A 21,251-nucleotide genomic window follows, 5' to 3' on the forward strand; every position below is an offset into this window, starting at 1 on the left:
TTAAATCCCCCGTTCATTCAAATAGTAGTTTTGACTTCATGTACAAATACTTTTCCACATTTTCTTCAAATTATATATTTTTTTAACTCAGATATGTGTTGTAAATAAAGTAGTTGTTGTATAAAAACCTGTGTTTCTATCTTATATGCCTGAATAAAATATAATATAATAATATTTATATCATTTATTACATTTTTAAATTCAGATACGTGTAGTTTTCAACCAGAAATTGTGAAGTTTAAACAAAAACAATCGAGTTTTCTCGATATTTCCAAACACCTTCTTAAGAAAACACGATTATTAAAGTTTAAAAACTAACTAAAGCAATCACAATAAAACGTACAAAAGAAAAAAAACACACTTATGTCACAACATTTAAACTCACCCTGAAGATCGCAGCGTCTCCCTCTAATGACGTCATCTGCTCGACCGCCGCGGCGAACTTCGACAGGAGGAGAAGGACTCCTAGCGGTGGACGTTGCGAACTACACCTGTCACTCAGATGGGAACCCATCAATCATAGTGACGCTGAACAGACTCCAAGCAGAACCACGTGTGGAAGTGAGTTGATTCCACAACTTTATTGATCTCAGGTGTGTGTGTTTGTGTGTGTTTTTATGGTCGCAAATTGTGTGTCGATGTAAATGAAACACTTTAGATGTAAATGTTTGAATTTATGCAGCAGTAGAGTCGCTTCCCTCTCTCTCCCTGTTACACACTCACGCATTATTCTGTGTGTGTGTGTGTGTGTGTGTGTGTGTGTGTTGTAGTCTCCCTCATTTTGCTGCAGCACCTCCAAATGCCTCAGGCCATGGCCATCTGTGCCCCCTCCTCCTCTTATTCCCTCACACACACACACACACACACACACACACACACACACACACACACACACACACACACACACACACACACACACACACACACACACACACACACACACACACACACACACACACACACACACGCACACAGAAACACACACAGACACACTAACACACACAGTGACACACACTCCCCTTCCTCGCTGCTGCCGATGCTGCTATATATCTAATTTATGGCAGTGGTGAGTGTGTTACACACAACCATGTATGCATAAAATATGTGTGAGACAACGTTGTGCACGAGTGTGTGTGTTTGTGTGTGTTTGTGTGTGTCAATGTTCCGAGTGATCATAAGTTCTTCACCCACAGTTCCTCCTGCTGATGCATGTACACGTGTGTGTCATTTACTGTGCAGTTTTTGTGTTCTTCTTGTCCTCTCTCACGCTCAGAATGCAGTGTGTGTGTGTATGTGTGTGTGTGTGTGTGTGTGGCCAGCTGTTTCAGAGTTCAACTTCTACATGCAGGCAAAAAGCCAGATGTCTCATTAGGCAGATTTGATTGGCTCGGTCATTTCCAATGCAGCGATGAGATGTTTCCATATGTGTGCGAGGCTGTGTGAGTCTTTGTGTGTTTTTTTTTTTTTTTTCTTTCCAATTTTACACAACAGCCTTTTTACACACAGTGAGTGTGTTTATATATTTGTATATTTAAACATCAACAGGCGAGATGTAAGTCTGATCTATAAATGATATGATCACATGAACATTGTCATCATTATTATTTTTTCAAACACACAATTATGTTTAACATCTTTATTTATCTTTAATATTTTTTAGGGTCAAGTTTTAACAAACCGTGTGACCCACAAGTTAATGACTTTAATGACTAATTTCCTATAAGAACGCACCGTGTTAGTTTGTATAGTTTGTTCATGTTTTCACTCGTTTCTTTATCATGAAGTAACACGTATTGTACGCAAAGGTAAAATGCTGCCATCTAGTGGTCATTTCAAGAAGTACAAGTGTGTTTCATATCCACTCGTGTCTTTCAAACATTATATTATTTGATTATTATTTAACATTGTGTGGATCAGGGATATAAAACAACAATGTAACTTTCGTTTAAATGAAATAAACTATATTTAATCTTTATATTAGTCTTTATATTCAGTATTTAAAATATTTCCGTGTATTTTTTGCCCCTTTTTACGCATAAAAAGTGCAATTCTTGAAGATATTTTTACAAAATATATTTATTGTTTCAGCATGAATGGTGTTTGTTTCTCCTTCTTACAATCTCAACCAGCACCACAACTGTAACTTGTAAAAAAAAAAGCAAATTAAAAACTCAACAAACTTAAATGCATAAATAAAAAAAAGATCCTTATAACTTAAGTCAAAAATTAAATCATATTCACCAGAAGATAACAATGATTGACAGAGAATAAAGCTCTTCCCACAGTAATATATATATTAAAAAAACGAGTATTAAGGTTAATTTAAAGTAATATATTGATGAACTTTAAATGCTACGTTTAACAAAAATAGAACTTGTGTCAGTGTTATTGTAACAATAAATTCAATTGTTAAAGCTGTTTTTAAACAGTATTTTCTCTGGTTTATATTTAGATCTGATGCTCTCATGATGGCTGAACTTCTACGACCTCGTCCTTCTCGTGGTCACCTCCGGTCTCCGGCGCATCTTCCTGGACGTTGACGTTGGACTTGACGTCAGGAGAAGCCGCTTTATGGCACGACTGCCGCCGGATGGTTCGCCGGTGTTTGCTGCGGCGGGACTGGTCGCAGTGGAGGGTCCTCCTGCGGTGCCACTGGTTCAGGGAGTCCTGCGCCTCCACGCTGAGCTGACGCGCCGCCAAGCGAGGCTGGAAGCTGCTGATGTAGTAGAGCGCGGCGTAGAGCGTGGTCAGGTAGTAGCCCCCTGGTGGAGACACGTGGAGTTACAGTCTGGCCTCTCGCTCATTGCTGTCGTTTCCTCTTGAAAACTTTTATTGCAGATGATTCTCATGAAACTTAGCATCTTATACAACCAACAAATATCTGAAAAAGTATTTATTCATTTATAATTGTTAAGGTATTCATTTAAAATAGTCCATGTTTCAAAAACCAACCTTGACTAGTAGTTTTGTATTTTCCGTTAAGTATATTCTTTATACATCATTTTTCCAGTTTTTAAAACAAAACCAAAAACTTAAAATGTATTTTATTTTTTTAGTAATTCTACACTATTTGTTTAAAATATTGAGAAATGCCAAATGTACTCACTTACTGTATAATGCTATTTTTATTTATATTTAAATATGAAAACTGTTATCATTTTTTTGTATATATTCAAATATTTTAGAAAAATGTATTTTTAAATAATCCAAATATTTAAGATTTTATTTAAATCAATCAATTTATTTCAATATTTTATTCATTATTTTTTGCATAGATTTAAATATGTTACTTCAATTTTAAACCTTTAAAAACTTTTTAGCGAAATATTAAAATCTTTAAAACGTTATTTTGTATATATTTTAATATATTTCTATACTTTATATTTTTGCCTTTTTATTCATTACATTTTAAACTTTTTAAAACGTTTTTTTTTCTATTTGAAACAAATATTTAAATATTTCAGATTTTGCCTTTTTTTTTTTTTACGTTTTAAAAGGTTATTTTGGCATACATTTAATTTTTTATTTTGCTTTTTATAATACTTTCAACGTTGTTTTTAAATTTAAATTTGAATTCAATTATTTTATGTGTACTTATTAAGTCATCAAGTTCTTCTGACAGTTTTTAATTTTCCAGAACTGATCTCAGAACAGTTGTTCGTGGTGAAGACGTACCTTCTCCCTGCAGCTGTGTGGGGTCCAGCAGCTCCATCATGTAGTCCGTGTCCACCTGGACCGTGGTCAGCTCGCTCCGCAGCAGAACCCACGTCAGACACGGCAGGAAGTCGTCGGCGCCGAAGACCTCGCCTGGTCAGAGAGACGCCGACGTTCATGATCAACGTGCAGAAGAGTGAAGAGAGTGAGAACTCAAATGAAAATGATGACGTCGGCAAAAAACTGGCAGATAATATATATTCGCTGCACGATCAATATCTGAAGTATCTTTTACATCAACATGTAGCAGCTTCGTTAAAATATATGTTCTCATTAAAATTATTATAAATGAATGAAGATTCATTTATGATACTATACAATATTGAAAAAATTAAAATGAAGACATGTTTTTAACATTTTAAAAAGATTTAAATGAAATGAATAAAAAAGCAAAATATTAAATATTTTGAAATATATACAAAATAACGTTTTTAAAATGTCTAAAATATTTAAATATCTGCCATACATTTTTTTTTAAAGTTTCAAATGAAAGAAACATATAAAATATTTAAATATATACAAAAAAACATAATAAAGCTTGTCTAAAATGTTAAATATATTATTTAGTAAAAACTGATACATATATATTTATATATATATATGTATATATATATATATATGCCTTTAAATATATATATACTGTATATAAAGGCGTTTTATATATATATATATTTAAAGGTGTTTTAAAAATAAAATCGAATTTCTTTATATTTTTTAAAAGTATTTAATGAAAAAGGTAAAATCTGAAAAGTAAATATATTCAATAAAAAGTTTTAAAAAGTATAATATGACCAAAAGTAATATAGACAATAGTATACATTAATATATATTAATATATATATAAAAAAGATCAAACTAAAATCTATAAAATATTTGAAAAAAGTTATATACAAAATATATAAATATATATTTTTTTCAGAATCGTGTTTTAGAAATATTGAAAAAAGGAAACCCAAACCCAAACTACAGTATTTATATATATATTAAAAAAAAAGGTAAATGTAAAATAGGTCTAAAATGATAAAAAGTAAAATGAAGTGTGTTTATTGTATTGAATAAAAACATGACTTTTAAATAAAGTTTTGTTGTAGTTACACTACCTGAGCTGGCGTTGGCGCTCATGCTGTGGTAGATGCTCTTGCAGACCTTGAGAAGAATGCGGACCTTCTTGTTGGGCGAGTGCGTCTCGTGCATGTCGCTCCACCTCTGCTGGATCCGCTCCATGGCGAGGGTCTCGGGGACCCCGGCCCCGGCCGCCCCCCCGAGATCCTCCACGCTGCTCTGCTCCAGCAGCTGCATGTTGTCCTGAAGCCTCCGCAGGCTCCCGTCGTCGGCCCGGGACCAGTTGATGCAGGAGTACAAGTGAGCGGCCACCGGCTTCAGCGCCACCTTCTGGACCGACAGCTCCACCAGCTCGTCTGTCCACAGAAACAAGTTACTTCATATGTGAGTTTATATTTAAAAAAAAAAATTAAATTTGTTTGAACATTTTTTGTTTGAGTATTTTCAAAATAGTTTTAACTATATATTATATAGTATATTGAAATTCAACTTTCAAGTAGTCATGTATTTTATGTGTAAAATGCTTTCTTTATATACATCATTGTATGAATTTGTAAAATAAAAAAAAAGATTAAAATCTTTAAACATGTTTTAATTTTTTTTAAATATATTCTTGACTTTAAACAGTTAGGAAATGTACCAACTTACTTATTCTTTACATTTTACTTTTTTATTATAAAAAAAAACACAACGCTTTATATATATTTTAATATCTTTTATTGTACTTTTCTTATCATTTTATACTTTCAAAATGTTTTTTCTTGTATATTGAATTATTTCAAATTTTACATTTTATACATTTGAAACTTAAAAAAAAGGTCTTGTTTTTATTTAAATATTATTATTATTTTCTTTTTTATTTTACACTTTTCAAAACGTTTATTTATATATATTTAAACAATATTTTAGATTTCTTTTACATTTTAAACATTCACATTTTTATTTAAACATTTTTTTATTTAAACATTTTGGATTGTAATTTTTATGACATTTTTCTTTCTTTTTAAATTATTTAGATTTTTATTTTTTATTATTTGACACTTTTCAAAACATTTTTAAAATATTTTAAAACAAAGTTTCTATTGTACTTTAATCATTTTTAAACGTTTTAAAACCTTTTTCTTATCTATTTAAATATTTGGGATTTTCATTTTAAAAATTTCTAAATGTTTTTTGTATATATTCAATTATTTTTTTTTCTGAAATATCTTTTCAATGTTTTAAAACTTTATTTTAATATATTTTAATATTTTAGAATTTAGCTTGTATTATTTGAAACAATTTAAAAATGTTCTTGTATATATTAAAATATTTTCATTATTAAACGTTTTAAAACTTAAATCACATTAAAATACTTTAGATGATACTTTTTATCTTTTTAAACATTTAAAGAACTTTCTATTAATATATTGAAATGTTCAAGATTGTATCTTTTATCGTTTTAAACGTTTTCAAGTGTTTTCTACTTCTATATTTGTGGTAAAAGAGTAAAAGAGTCAAAAACGTACCTAACTCTGGTTCACTCAGGTCTGTAATCCCGTCCAGCAGAGCTTGTACTTCCTTATATTCCAACAGTGTTTCCCTCAAAGACGTCAGCGATGACCTCACTTCCTGTAACAGCTCCGACCCGTTGACGGCGCCCGGTTCGGTCCGTCTCTTTAGCGTCGTCTCCACGAAGCCTCTCACGGCCTCGGTGAAGGTCCCGCTCCGCCGCAGGCTCAGCTCCTGGACCCGGTGACGGAACTTCTTCTTGGGACACACCAGTCCGCTGATGGCCTGACCCACGGCCGACAGGCGATGGATGACCTTGTCGGCCAACCGGTGCGTCGGCTGGTGCTGGTGAGGGGCGGGACTCCTCAGCTGGGGCTCGTGGTCTTCTTCTATGCTGCTGATGGACAAGGAGTCCAGGTCCAGCGAGGGAGGGTGCAGCAGAGACCTGGGCGGAGGCATCCAGACCCCGTCCTCGATCCAGGACACCCTGTGGGGAGACTGAGGGACCGGACTGCTGCGGTGCTGCTGGTCCAGACTGCTGGTGCTGGAGGACGAGGACAGGAGGAGACTTCCTGTGCTGCCTCGGTTGGACAGGCTGGAGCTGGAGTCTCCGCTCTGTCTCCTGATGACCGACTCGGCTGGATTTATGGTGGAATCTAATGATTTGCCTCCGAGCAGAGCTGGAATTAAAACATGTAAAGATAATGTTAGGTTTCAATGACATTACCTAGATAATGACACTGTGTTAATAAACATCAATTTCATGAAACATCATCAGCTGTTTCATGAAATTCATCATCTGTTTTTATTAAACCTCATCAGCTGTTTTATTAAACCTCATCAGCTGTTTTATTAAACCTCATCAGCTGTTTTATTAAACCTCATCAGCTGATTAATTAAACATCATCAGCTGTTTCATTAAACCTCATCATCTGTTTCATGATACATCATCAGCTGTTTTATTAAACCTGATCAGCTGTTTAATGAAACCGCATCAGCTGTTTAATGAAACCTGATCAGCTGTTTTATTAAACCTGATCAGCTGTTTCATGAAACCTGATCAGCTGTTTTATCAAACCTCATCAGCTGTTTCATTAAACCTCATCAGCTGTTTAATGAAACCTCATCAGCTGTTTAATGAAACCTGATCAGCTGTTTCATGAAACCTGATCAGCTGTTTAATTAAACCTCATCAGCTGTTTCATTAAACCTCATCAGCTAATTAATTAAATCTCATCAGCTAATTAATTAAACCTCATCAGATGTTTAATGAAACCGCATCAGCTGTTTTATTAAACCTCATCAGCTGTTTCATTAAACCTCATCAGCTGCTTAATGAAACCTCATCAGCTGTTTCATGAAACCACATCAGCTGTTTCATTTAACCTCATCAGCTGTTTCATTTAATTTCATCAGCCGTTTCATTAAACCTGATCAGCTGCTCCATGAAACCTCATCAGCTGTTTAATTAAACCTCATCAGCTGTTTCATTTAACCTCATCAGCTGTTTCATTTAATTTCATCAGCTGTTTCATTAAACCTGATCAGTTGCACCATGAAACCTCATCAGCTGTTTTATTAAACCTCATCAGCTGTTTTATTAAACCTCATCAGCTGTTTTATTACACCTGAACAGCTGTTTAATGAAACCTTATCAGCTGTTTCATTAAACCTCATCAGCTGTTTAATGAAACCTCATCAGCTGTTTAATGAAACCTCATCAGCTGTTTAATGAAACCTCATCAGCTGTTTAATGAAACCTCATCAGCTGTTTCATTAAAACTCATCAGCTGTTTCATGAAACCTCATCAGCTGTTTCATGAAGCCTCATCAACCCATCACTGCTTTCATGACCTGGATAACATGCTTAGACACCACTGGCTTACAAGGAAGGTCTCGAAGAATCTCAAAAGTAGATTTTGAGTAACGAGGTTGAGGTATGAAGAGATGAATCTTATACTTACTCATGTTGGATTTACTGGCGACATACGTGTCCTTCTCCAGCGAGACGGCCCGTCTGCTCTGCAGCCCTGAACCCGTCCAGGAGCGAGCGGTACCGAAGCTCTGCTTGCGCCTGGGATCCAGGGTTCGAGCAGAACCGGGAGCGCTGGAGCGTTTGGTGAGCCATTCGTCGCCGTGTTCCCGCAGATACAGAGGGTTGACGACGCACAACGCTCCGTTGCTGGACGTGAACTACGAACAACAAGAGTTGCTACGAGTCGAGATGAAACTTTATTTAAAAAAACACACCTGTATGGAGCACATGACGGCGCCCGGCTCCCTGGGGGTCATGTCGTCCATCTGCTGATCCGCCTCTAGGTGGAGCCAGGTGGCTGCGAGAGTCAAGATCATATGAAGACATGAAGTAGAGAAAACACTCGCTCACACTCACCGGGTTGAAGATCCTGATGCTGGACGCTGCTCTGAGACCAGCCGGGGATGTTCAGACAGACGGGCAGCACGTCTCTGAGCAAGATAACAATGATATCTTCGTCATTATAAAGTGTTTTTAAATGAATGTTTATCATTAAATAGACTTTTGCACAGTTTAAAATATACATAATGGTTCAATAATAACTTACTTTTTACAGTTTAATTAACAAAAGCAGAAAATTACATGACAATTAAACCCAATAATAGCAAATGTACAGTAATAACGAATAGTAAAACTAAATTAAATTTGAATTTTAAATTTGAATTTCCTTCATTTAAGAGCATTTTGTGAAGAAAAACACAATTATTGAAAAAATTATTGATGTCATAAATACTAGGAATCTAATCCAAGTCTCCTTTAGAGATAAAGCGTGTAATTCTTGTGAAGAGTAGAATGTAATTGTTTAAACTATATTACAATATGTCGGATAAGGATAAATTAATCTATAATAAAGATTTGTGATTTTACAATAATTTTTATTTTATATTTTAACATTTACTCACTAAAACTTAACTTATTTAATGTCACTAGCAAAATTATTTAATATTAATTTGTTTAAAAGTGTTTTTTAAAAATGATAACTATGCTTAAACTCCTGATAAATCAGTATATTTAAAACAAATGTAATACTTTCCTGAAAAAATGCATTTTTATTAATCCTCAATAAGTTATTGAGAATATTTATAATAAGACGATATAGACGATAATAAACATTACAATAAAAACATGCTAAAATAACAAGTATATTGATTAGAATAAACCTGGAACAAGTCAAAAATGAAGATTAATAAATAAATATTATTATTGAATAACACATGAGGAGGTAAAGACGCACCGGTAGAGACGGAGACTCCATCACTTACCTGGACAGGGAGTAGAAGAAGATCAACTGACTCGGGTCGTTGAAGCGAAGACGAGAGCCGGACAAGTGGAAGACTGAGATGAAGGGACAAGAACCTTTTTAATTTTTCGTTGGACCATCATTGGTTGATTTTTTTTTTATGGAAAACTGCCAAACCACTTACACGTGTGTGTGTGTGTGTGTGTGTGTGTGTGTGTGTGTGTGGGTGGGTGTGTCTCAAATATAAGGAAACTGTGACTCATTTATTATTTTTCCATTTCCTTCAATGATTCCAAAATTAAGTTAAATATTGTTGACATTTGCTTATTTTACTGATGGTGTGAAAAACTGTCATGATTTACAGTAAATCTTCGTTCAAGTTCACACCTGCTCAGCGAGTGTCGACGTCACATCTGCACAAACCAGAAAGTTCAGTTCAACATAAAGACGTTTTGTAGAGTTTTTCTGTGATTCATTCAAACTGCAAACGTATGTTGACTTCTATCTCCTCATTGTGATGCGAGTGTGTGTCTAGAGTGTGTGTGTGTGTGTGTGTGTGCGTCATTTATAATACCTGCGTCTGTGCATTTGATGTCGAAGTCAACAACCTCTTCATTGTCGCCTCCTGCAGACACACACAGCAGTGTGGGCTGAGACGTCTGAGTGTCACGCACAACCAGGAAACTCTGCACACACACGCAGACACACACACACATGCACACACACACAAAATTATGACTCACATCGGAAGTTATGAAGTTATGAAGTTATGAAATGTATGGGCAAAAAGTTACTTCTATATACACTGTGGTTATGTCACAACATGACATGGACTTTTCGTTTTAACTGACTTTTAAACTTTAAAATCTCAAATCAAAACTTAATTTGATTCTTTAATCTGCGACGTGTCTGAGACCAGTTGATCAAAGTTAATGTGATCGGATTATATTCAAACTTTAAAATGGCTTGTTGAAAAAGGGGAAAGAAGAAATCTGACTGGATCATGTAATCCTAGTTTTATTGTGGATTAACGCTTTATTTGATGTTGTTTAAAAAACTTTACAGTATGATCTGGATTAAAAAACAACAACAGGATTATTTAAATCCTAACAAGATGTTAAGAGTTCAAGGTAGAAAGAAATCGATTTGTTTCATTTTGTGTTTATACTTTAGTTTATATTGCACTTACGTTGCAACTGTCACGTTGGTAAACAGATAAAGAAGACATAAAATACTCATTAAACCTTCCAGTATTTTAAAGTCAAATATAATAAATGTTTTCATAACACAGTTAAATAAGAAACAAAAAAGTATATTTTCAATATTTCTGTCAATCATTACTGTATATAAATACATTAAGAAAAACAACAATTAGAGATGAATCTGTTAATATAAATAATTTCCTGCCCTTTAAAGTATTTATTATTATACTTATTTTAACTTAAACAAAAGTTAGCTTAGTTAATTTAAAACCTTTAAAAAATCTCCATAATGTATTTGTTTATGTCTATTTACGTTTAAGAGAGTAGTATTAAATAAATCAAAAGAGGAATGAAAGTAAAACGTATCATCTGATACTGGATTGCAAAAAATGGAATTTATTTTTTGTAATCGAGATAACAATTATTTAACAACTGGCCCCTGGTGTCATATTTACTAACTTTTATCTCTACAACAGATGTGTTCAACATTCTTTATTTTAAACATAATTTAAAATATACATATACTTCTCGTTGTGTTTGGTTACTTTGAGAAGGAAATATTTGCAAAAACTGTTTTACATAGAAAAGTGAATTAAAGATGAGCTGGATTTACTTGACAAGTCCAAAAAAATCTATTTTTTAAGATAAAAATGATTCCTAGAAAACATTTTCTTGAACATGAATAATATCTTAACACGGAAAACTAAACAAGTGACTGTTGGAAGATTCTTACATTCTTTGAAAGCAACTTTTTTTAAATATAAATGCTTGGAAATAAGATTTTTTTCTGGACTTGTCAGTTGAATGTAAAGTTAGAATAGAATAAGATCATTTTAACTTGAATTGGGACGTAATTTCATAAAAACAGAACGAGAACAAAGTGCAAATAAAAAGAACAAAGAGCAAGGGTTGACAAAATGCAATTATAAAGAACAAAGTGCAAGGGTTGACAAAATGCAATTATAAAGAACAAAGTGCAAGGGTTGACAAAATGCAATTATAAAGAACAAAGTGCAAGGGTTGACAGAGTGCAAATATAAAGCACATAGATCATATGAAATAATACGGATCTCAGTTTTTTCAGTGCAGAACAGGCACCAAAAAAAGGAAGATACTATGTCGACGTATAGAACCCAGCGACGGTGACCTTATCCTGCGAATCCATCCTCGCTCGTACGATTACGTTAAGCGAGACGAGCGAACACACTCGCTCTGCCGTTCATCACCACAGCAGCCTCGCGACACATCAACAAAGGAAGTGGCTTTTCGTGTGAACTCTGCACGCCTTAACCCAAAGTCGGAAGCGTTTGTTTAGCGTTTATGTCTCCGAAACACGACTCACTTCACCTTTTTGTAAAAAAAAAAGAACACAACTCGAGGAATCACTCGCATATCGACGGCATTTAGAAGAACACAAAAAGAAAAAACACAACCTTCTGGTTTCCTCTCAAGACGACCCGGTGCTGTGAGAACCCTGGACTGCCTGAACTGAACTTCTGCTTTAGCTCGCAGAACGATTGCGAGTGTGACAGAAAAAAAAAAGGGAACTTCTGATTCGTTCTAGGAACGTGTGCGGCAGGATTTCAATGCCAGTTATAAATAGTATTGTTTCAGTCACGAACATGAATGAGCATTTATTCTGAAGTGAATCCAGAATTCAGATGAAACCACTAGATTCCAGGAATGACTGGCAGGAGTTGATGGTTCTCTTCCGGACACAAGAGATGAAAGATGAGAATTATTTCAGTCAAGTTTGAGTTCAAAGTGGACTAGTTGATGAAAAACACCAAAAAATAAATTTAATAAAGGTGCAAATTTAAAGTTCAATTCAACAACAACAAAAGACCTTATATATTGACAGTTAACAATAGTTTCAGTTTCACAGATTATATTTATTAGTACACACTACTACAGTACTAAACAGGAAGAACAAAGATCCTTCTTATTGTTTACTTTGTAACAAACAAACGATTTATCGGAACAACGGTAAAACTTCAACGGAACCAGGGAACTAATCAACCCACTCGACTTATGGCGCCAACGAAACAACACGAACTCCCACGATGCATTTCAAAAACACTGCTATTTTTGGTGACGACGACGACACCACAATACTGTACTTCATTGATGCTATTTCAAAAGTGATCTACAGCTGTTGAATGGTTGGCTGGGCGGCAAAGCATCATGGGAGCCGCCCACGCCACTGGCGACTGAGAAGGTTGTGTCATATGCAATGTTAGGTTTGAAAAATAAATAAATGTTGTTAAATTTGATCCCGTCATAACTTTTGCATGTTGCTAAAGTGATGTTTTGTATAAAAACTTTGGGGGAAATGTTCATGACAGTTTGGGGAAATTTTATAAAGAGTGTGAAGAGGGACTATACGGTCTTAACGTGCATTTAAATTTTGGAGAATATTTATCGTGGGGGTTTTCAGAAAGTAATCCCCAAGTGGAAACTATAGTATTAAAACTTGAGAAAATGAAAATGGCCGATACGCTCCACTCCGACTAAGGAACATCTCAAAAGGTGATAAAAATGACGAGGATCTGTCGTTTTTTTATCGTCTCATCTCTGGTTGCAATCTCTCACCACAGCAGCACCTCCGGTGAAAAGAGAAGTTAAGAAACTCCAGATTGAGTTATCAGCTCTTACAACCTGCTGCTTCCACCACGAGGTTGGCAGCGACATCTACGTCTGAAGGGAAACGGTTTCAAAGAACGTATCTGTCGTTCAATCTATTGGAATCTTAGAAAAAAAGTTCTGCTGAAGATGTGTCAATTTGTGCAGCATCTCACCCCTGGTGGAGTTCCTCTCAGAGCCGAGTGGACCGCATCTCTGTCCCATGATCCTCGGGGGCACCAGGCGTCCTGGCAGCTGCTCAGCTGCTCCAGCGGCGACAGCCTCTTCCTGCTCCTCCTCCAAGGGATGGCTGTTGTACCGTTCACTGAACCATGAACAGCCCTGGTCCAGATCGGATCACGGATTAAGCAGCCAAACATACATGAACGTTTTTAAAAAAACTCACATTTGGAGATGGATTTCACTCTAAATCCTCGTCATGTTGCAAGAGACGTCCTCGCTCGCTGCAGTTAACCGACACAGGAAGCTCGAAATGATGCACTTTGGACACCAATGACACTTGTGACTCATGGGTCGTCTGCAGCAGCAACTCTTCGCTTTCCACTCCCACACTTGACTGACTGTCAAGTGACTCGACTCACATAATCCATCATCTGGTTATTGAAGGGACCACTTTACCATGTATTGATCATAACTGATCCAGCTTTCAGCCAATCCTGCGAGGCGTAGACGGTCACGTGACATGTTCGATCGAGTAGTCACGATTGATATAGAATTTAAAAGGCTTCAAATTGAAAAATATGGGATTTAAATCATTGATTTTCCAATGATTGGAATTAAAATATCAAACTCTATCTGTAACAATTATTTGGAGTATAACTGATATTTTAAAATTCAATTATTAAAAATAAAACTAATTAAACAATTCAATACAAAGAATATTGAATTCAATACAAACTAATTCAACCTTTCAATATAGAAATTAATAAATTCAACTGTTCAAGATAAACAAAGTCAACCTTTTAATACTCAAATTATTCAATTCAAGTATTCAATAAAAAACTAATTTAAACTGTCAATATATTCAATATTTACTTCAATAAAAAATCAATGCTTAAATAACCCCCCAAATTCAATATTCTGATGGCACTGATATACTTCCATAGCGTATCATGAGGTTTCCATGGAAACATCACAGTAGTATTCGAGTGTATCACACACGGACACCAACTTAAACACCATCTTGTCATAAATTTGTTTTGAAAAACATGAAAACAAGGTCAGACCTCACTGCACTTTCACCTCATACTTCCTGTTGATGATCTAATGGCTGAAATCTCCTCTTATGCATCAACATCGCAGCAAACTTCAGTTGATAACGATGATGTTTGATTGACGTGACAGAAGGTGGCGCTAGTTGTGAATCATCTGTTGGAAAAACAACAACTTTATAGCAAAATGAAAATAGTGTCACACATTTTATACGACTATAGTGACATGATACAAAGTAGGTCATTTTAAGAATCTGACGATACCATATATAGTAATACTGTAGTAACAAGTATATATGTGTAGTATTGTCGAGTACTTGACTCTGGTGTTGTAGAATTTACAGACCACAATATGTTCAAACATCGGCATTAAAAGCTGCTGGAGTCGACTGTATCCTCTCGTCCTCAGCTGAGTTATGGCAGAATTTTATTGTTGCTTCAGCTGCAACAAAAATTAACAAACACCACAATTATAATTTTTTTTAAATAACAACATAATGGATGCTGAATATGGATGTTGAATATCGAAAAACGTATTGCGTCGAAACGTTTATACTGAAGACCGTAGTAAAAACAATAATAATAAACATAACATTTCAAGGAAACAGACAAAATATATCATAACAAGTATTTATTTTTGCAGTTCCAATGCTTACATCATTTCAATCATCACCCACTGTTATCAGTTATTTACCAGCCCACTCAAGAAGAGGTTTTTTTTTTAACATTATGTTGATAATAATCGCACACATTGCAGCCAAACACACACAACCTCACACGTGGCTTCAGTTACTAAAATCAACTGATGTTCAACACATGATGAAAATTAAAACACCGTCACCAGATGTGTATAAAACTCAAACCTCCACTGACAGAATGTAAAGTAAGATTAATCATCTTTCTCTTAATATATATTGTTAGTAAAAAAGCATGGATTCCATCAGATTTTTTTTTTTATTATTCTGACGCACGACACTCATTCAAAGTGGTAGTCATGGTAACAGTTAATTAGCAAAGGTTGTTAAAGTGCGAAGAGGAAGCAAACTCAAGACTATTTACTCCTTTTTGGGCTCTGGCGCCGCAGCAGCAGCTTCTTTACTCTCGTCCTCTTTGTCAATGCGTTCGTGCTCCTTCCGCACCAGCTCCTCCAGCTCGTCCTGCGGAGCCCGGACCAAGAGGTGAAGCGTTTCCTCGTACAAAATGTTCATTTTCTCAGAGAACTTTAATCATGAAAAACCCTTAACTAAGAGCTTCGTCCACTCTGCATCAGACAGGAAAACCACACTGCTCTGCTGCCATTATCGTCATCATCAGCTCATCAACACTGTCTCGTCGTCATAGAAACCAGTTGAAATGGTGAAACAGACTTTCATCTTACCAGGTTAAAACAGGAAGTTCTTTTAAATGATGCCACACGACAAATACACTTTTAAGGCACAAAAATACCCCAATAAAATGCAAAATAATGGAAAAACCTGCATCTTGAACTTATTTGTAACTAATAATTTTATGATTTCTTTATTTATTAAAATGTATTTATTTATTTTTAATTTAAAAAAAAATTCTTTTGGATACACACTTTTTCTTTTCAGTTTTTTTTCTTTTTCATCCAAGTTATTTTCCTATATTTATGAACCTTTGTTCGAGTGTCGAAACTTTATTCTACGAGTATAAAAGTTAAACTTTTTCAGACCACAAACCTTATATTCAAAAAAATATATATCATAAAAAAAGATATACATATTTCATCATAGATAATGTTAAAAAGCCACATTGCACATGCAAGTCATGGTTAAATGTTCAGTCAAGTGCAAATTGTCTGATTAAGAAAATCAAGTTAATTTTTTTAGTTTTCATATTGAACTCCATCAATAATTAATTTAATTGATAATAAAGACTTTCCAGTTTTAAACATTTTTTCGGATACATTATTTTATTTTTCATGTTTTGTACTATTTTTAGGCAAATTTAAAACATTGTTTTTTTTCCTTTAATATAAACTTTTTTTCAAGTGTTTCGGATTCCAATTATTTTTTTTAAATCTAAGTTTTTTATATTTATTTTAACATAAATATTCATACAAAGCCTGTTGCAAATTCAAGTCAAGTTTAAATGTTCAGTCAAGTGCAGCTTTGTTGATAAAGAAAATACATATTTATAGTTAGAATATCAACATGCAGTTCTTAAGTGATTAATTTATCCATAGTTTCACTTGAAAACTACATTTTGTGTTTCTTTTGCAGGATCCTTGACCCATATTTGACGCGTTTGGTCATGTTTTCATTAGACAGAGGCCGTTAAAACGGGGCAAATCCTTCTCTCAAATATCCATCTCAAGCTTGTTTGTTACCTTCCACCCGAGCAGCTCGGCCAGAGCGAGACATCCGTCGTCACATGAACTGAGTTGAGCCACGTCTCTGGACGGATTAAGAGCAGAAACAATTGACCATGAGACCAAAAACCTAAACCTTTTAAACACAATTTTATTTCACAACGAGATGCTGTGTTCCATTCCAAGGATGAGTAAGATGAGAACTGTCAAACAATTTTAAGCGAATTGAACAAGCATGAACTCTGATCAAACATATCAATACATGGTTTAAAAGTAAGTTTATTGCGTCACTAGTAATCTTTAGGAAATACTGTTTAAATATGAACATGCTTGTGTGCAGCCTACTCCCATCAGTATGTGTGAATGGCTGTCAAAGCGCTTTGTGACCCTGGTCTAGAAAGGCGCTATATAAATAGAGATTATTATTATTATTATTATTGCGTCACTAGTAATCTTTAGGAAATACTGTTTAAATATGAACATGCTTATGTGCAGCCTACTCCCATCAGTATGTGTGAATGGCTGTCAAAGCGCTTTGTGACCCTGGTCTAGAAAGGCGCCAGATAAATAGAGATTATTATTATTATTATTATTATTATTAACATTGCGATATGGCCCCCTGGAGGTCATTAGTTGCAACTACACTCTTATTAAGACGGTTAATTGAACGAGGAGTTGCATCAAGCATATCATTTTCTTTTTTTATTTAACAAAATAAAGGTAACCAAAATGTACTTTATGGTCTAAGAGGTAGGTAAATGGCCTTAAAATAAATATAAATAATTCTGATTTTAAAATGTATAGCAGAAGTGTCCGACTACTGGTGGGAGTAGATCTGGTCGCCCCGGGATCACCTGAAGTCTGCCTCTTATTGTGATATTGTATTTTCATTCTTAGAGGATCAATATACATTATCTCTTTGTTTGTCCTCCTTCAACAAACACTCCCATCAAAGACTTTTATTGTCATAAAATGACTCGACAGGCCTGACTTGGCCCTCGGAACTTGAGAACGACAAGAGCGATTTATTTTTTAAAGCATTACCTGTAAGCTTTGTCCGAGTCGAAATCCATTCCTCCTCCTAAACCAAGCATCCCCATGAACGCTGCAGTCTTAACACAAGAATTACACAAAAATCATATGAACAAATCTCAGTTTAAAAGCTTCGGTCGCGGCTCCAGCTCACCTCTCCGGACTTCTCCAAATTGATGAGGAGCCTGGGACAGTTTCGTGAAACTCTGAAGGAGCAAAAAACAAAATAGGTGATTGTGTTTTAAAGAAAGATGGTGGAGTTATCTCTCCAGTACCTGCTGACCAGGCTTGCGAAAGGTTGAACCTGCAGCGACGTCCCCATGACGATGAGCAGGTCACAGCTGGGAAAGTCCTGGAAGAACAACAGGAGAGTCACGTTGGGATGATGAACGTCGAACTTTCAGATGCTTGAACACACAAACGCACGTACCGTCTTGGTGCATGAGAAGAATCTTTTGGGTAAACTCTCCCCGAAAAACACTATATCTGATGGGAAAGAAGTGAAGGTCATTTGACAGTGAAACACATCCCAGAACGATGACCAACCTGGTTTGACCAAACTTTTACATTCTTCACATCTGGGAATGTCTTCGGTAAAGATCTTCTCTGAAAGACAGAAAAACATTATTTTAATTTCTAGAATAAGATTAACATCATTAACTCTTTCTCTTCCCCTGAATGATATATTTTAATTTCTTCTTAAATCACAGAGTTGACTTGAAATGCTTTTTTAAAATAAATATTTAGATTCATTCATTTTCAATGCCGCTAAATCCCTTATGGGGGTCGCGGGGGACTGGGGTCTATCCCAGTTACTTAGGGCGAGAGGCGGGGGACACCCTGGACAGGACTCCACTCTAGGAAATCACATCTCTTTTAAAGGACTATTGTGAAAGTAAAACTGAAATTATTTATTTGACTGACAAGCTCTGGAAAGTTCAGATTGTCTGGACTCTAATGACCATAAAGACCCTCGACAGTAAAAACTGAATCATACACCGGAGCTCACCTCTCATCCACTCCATGTTATACTCTTTACGACAAGAGCCGTTGAGACAATGGGATGTGTTGAAGGTTCCATGAGCCTCGATGAGATCCTCGCTCTCCAGTCCGGCCACGCGCTCCAGAGTGTCGATATTCTGAATAATGCAAAGAGATGGAAACTAAACAATCCGAACGGCCTTGGGCAGATTCAGGTGTTACCTGAGTGTAGCAGCGAGCCAACAACCCTTTGTCCTTCAGCAGTCTGATGAAGTAGTGAGCCAGGGTGGGCTGGACATCCCACAAACATTATGTTTATTCTCAGGATTTAAAATGTAATATTTCATTGTAAACCTTTTTAATGTGAGCAGGTTTTTACCTTGAACTTTCCTGGGTAAAGCTCTCGAGCTAAAGCGAAGAATGGTTCTGGATTTGTCTGGAAACAGTTGAACGGTTGTTGTCAAATTTAGCAGCATCTACTAAATACCAAGTTAAAATACGTAAATAAATGCATGGAATACGTGGTGGTAAACAATTTAGAAATGCAGACCGACAAATATGGAATCAGGATTTCCCAATAATTGATGAAAAACTATTGTTGTTATTAATACAAATGTTGCATAGAAAATCTCCCCATAAAGCTGCAGCACGAACACCTAAATAAAATATAACTTGTCTCGATACGACAGAAACTATATCAAATCATTTTCAAACCGACCATGAAATAATCTATGACGAATATGGCCTCTGGAGAGGGGAGATTATATTTCGCCAGGTTTGCGTACAAGCCAGTGCCCGGTGAGCGGAAATCAGGAATTCCAGCGGCTGTGGGAAAGAAGAAATCTTAAAACTCGAAAGACAAACTTTTCCAATAAGAGGCAAGAAAAACTCACATGTTGATAATCCAGCTCCGACCATACAGATGACATTTTTACCTGAATATAAAAAGTAAAAACTTAATTGAGACAACAAAAAAAAACAAGGAGCTAAAAACCAAGATTGATTTACATTTGCCACTCTTGATGTAACTGGCGACGCCTCCTAAAGTGAGATCATCCAGAACCTTTTCCCCAGCACCGAAGTTCAGAGCGCTGGAAAACAGGTTACGGAGCAGGTCCACTAGAATAAACGGGAAGAAAGTTAGTGTAGAATTATCCAACAACATAATCTATCTTTATAAATAAGTTCTTTGAGAAGATTAAATCCTGCTACAGACATTACTTTAACAATGAATTACATTTCACTTCTAAAATCATACTTTAAAATTGAAAAAACTAAACTAAAAACAGAACAACTGAAACATGACATAAGCCCAGCTACGTATCATGTTTACCTGCTTTTTAATGACTCTAAATCAGATTTAACATTGTGAATAAGACTGTTATATAATATTTAATTTCCAGCTGTCAAATGTTGAATACTGCCATCAGTGTGTGATTGTGTGTATGAATGGGTGAAAGCGTAACTTAGTGTACAGCGCTTAAACAATACAGCTTATTTAAACAATTCCCGAAGGAGACCTCCTGAGGGATCAATAAAGTTTTACCTTACCTTACCTTTGGCTGCTGAATATGCGTAGAAAACTCTATACAAGTAAGAGCCATTTACCATTTACCAATGAATGAATACAATTATTCTGTTTACAGGTTTTTTCTCCGGGTGATAAAATGGATTAAGTCAGAAAGAGATGAACAGTCGAAATGAAGATGGTCAACAAACATGAAACACTAAAATAAGGTATTTAAATAAAGAGACTTATAACTGATAGTTTTGATAATTCAGCAGGTGAACACCTACATATTATAGTATCATTTTATTGACAGTCATCAGTTTATAGAGAACAATGATCCAAACATATTATCTTGTAAATACACTTACTATGTGCGTCTCCTGTCGCCTCGTCCTCACTGCTGCTGTCAGTCTGGTCCTAAAAAATAATAATACGCGTCATCAACGTCAAAACAGCGATGAACAGAAGGAATTCGATCATATTTCGAGGTCAAATCTATATTTTCTTACTTCTGGTTCTGGCGGATCCTCTTCTGACTCTTCTTTTTTAGGCGATTCTGGAAGCACAACGTTTGCTAAATATTACGAACGCAGCATCAAATTGCTCAGATTTTAACCAGAAAAATAACAACATTATTGTTATTATTACATTTTTAACCCACCTGGTGTATTCGACATGTATTCGTCGAAGTTGGCACAACAATGTTCCGACAGTTAGATTGTGCAAAACAACTTAATGTTTAAAATCAAGATTCTGGAGAGGCTTCGACGCCAACAACTCTTCCGGTCTATAATGTTT

The 21,251-nt window shown here is 35.5% G+C and overlaps 2 protein-coding genes across 2 annotated transcripts; both read right to left on the bottom strand.

Moving 5' to 3' along the window:
* Nucleotides 1-2,056: 2,056 nt before the first annotated feature.
* Nucleotides 2,057-14,634, bottom strand: rinl (Ras and Rab interactor-like). Its single transcript, XM_087796184.1, has 11 exons — nucleotides 14,630-14,634; nucleotides 13,543-13,708; nucleotides 10,117-10,228; nucleotides 9,565-9,637; nucleotides 8,660-8,733; nucleotides 8,518-8,600; nucleotides 8,232-8,460; nucleotides 6,285-6,947; nucleotides 4,815-5,132; nucleotides 3,676-3,807; nucleotides 2,057-2,762 (listed from the first exon to the last, which is right to left on the bottom strand). The coding sequence occupies exons 1-11, from the start codon at nucleotides 14,632-14,634 to the stop codon at nucleotides 2,464-2,466; spliced, it is 2,154 nt and encodes a 717-aa protein (XP_087652310.1). The 3' UTR covers nucleotides 2,057-2,463.
* Nucleotides 14,635-15,214: 580 nt separating this feature from the next.
* sirt2 (sirtuin 2 (silent mating type information regulation 2, homolog) 2 (S. cerevisiae)) lies at nucleotides 15,215-21,251 on the bottom strand. The gene is made up of 16 exons (XM_087796105.1): nucleotides 21,115-21,251; nucleotides 20,963-21,009; nucleotides 20,822-20,870; nucleotides 19,952-20,062; nucleotides 19,837-19,878; nucleotides 19,662-19,768; nucleotides 19,323-19,379; nucleotides 19,166-19,234; nucleotides 18,972-19,101; nucleotides 18,509-18,568; nucleotides 18,393-18,448; nucleotides 18,238-18,314; nucleotides 18,117-18,168; nucleotides 17,975-18,042; nucleotides 16,949-17,015; nucleotides 15,215-15,755 (listed from the first exon to the last, which is right to left on the bottom strand). The coding sequence occupies exons 1-16, from the start codon at nucleotides 21,128-21,130 to the stop codon at nucleotides 15,654-15,656; spliced, it is 1,110 nt and encodes a 369-aa protein (XP_087652231.1). The 5' UTR covers nucleotides 21,131-21,251; the 3' UTR covers nucleotides 15,215-15,653.

The sequence above is a fragment of the Callionymus lyra genome, chromosome 7 (genome assembly GCF_982586985.1).
Source record: "Callionymus lyra chromosome 7, fCalLyr1.hap1.1, whole genome shotgun sequence".
Taxonomy (NCBI): domain Eukaryota; kingdom Metazoa; phylum Chordata; class Actinopteri; order Syngnathiformes; family Callionymidae; genus Callionymus; species Callionymus lyra.

Excerpts from the sequence above, each read along its gene's own strand:
- rinl (XM_087796184.1), bottom strand. Across the intron at positions 8,601-8,659 it reads GCATCAGGATCTTCAACCCG|CCACCTGGCTCCACCTAGAG; the intron begins GTGAGTGTGAGC and ends TGACTCTCGCAG. Across the intron at positions 3,808-4,814 it reads GAGCGCCAACGCCAGCTCAG|GCGAGGTCTTCGGCGCCGAC; the intron begins GTAGTGTAACTA and ends CTCTCTGACCAG.
- sirt2 (XM_087796105.1), bottom strand. Across the intron at positions 19,769-19,836 it reads CGGAGCTGGATTATCAACAT|CCGCTGGAATTCCTGATTTC; the intron begins GTGAGTTTTTCT and ends TCTTTCCCACAG. Across the intron at positions 17,016-17,974 it reads GACTCGGACAAAGCTTACAG|AGACGTGGCTCAACTCAGTT; the intron begins GTAATGCTTTAA and ends TAATCCGTCCAG.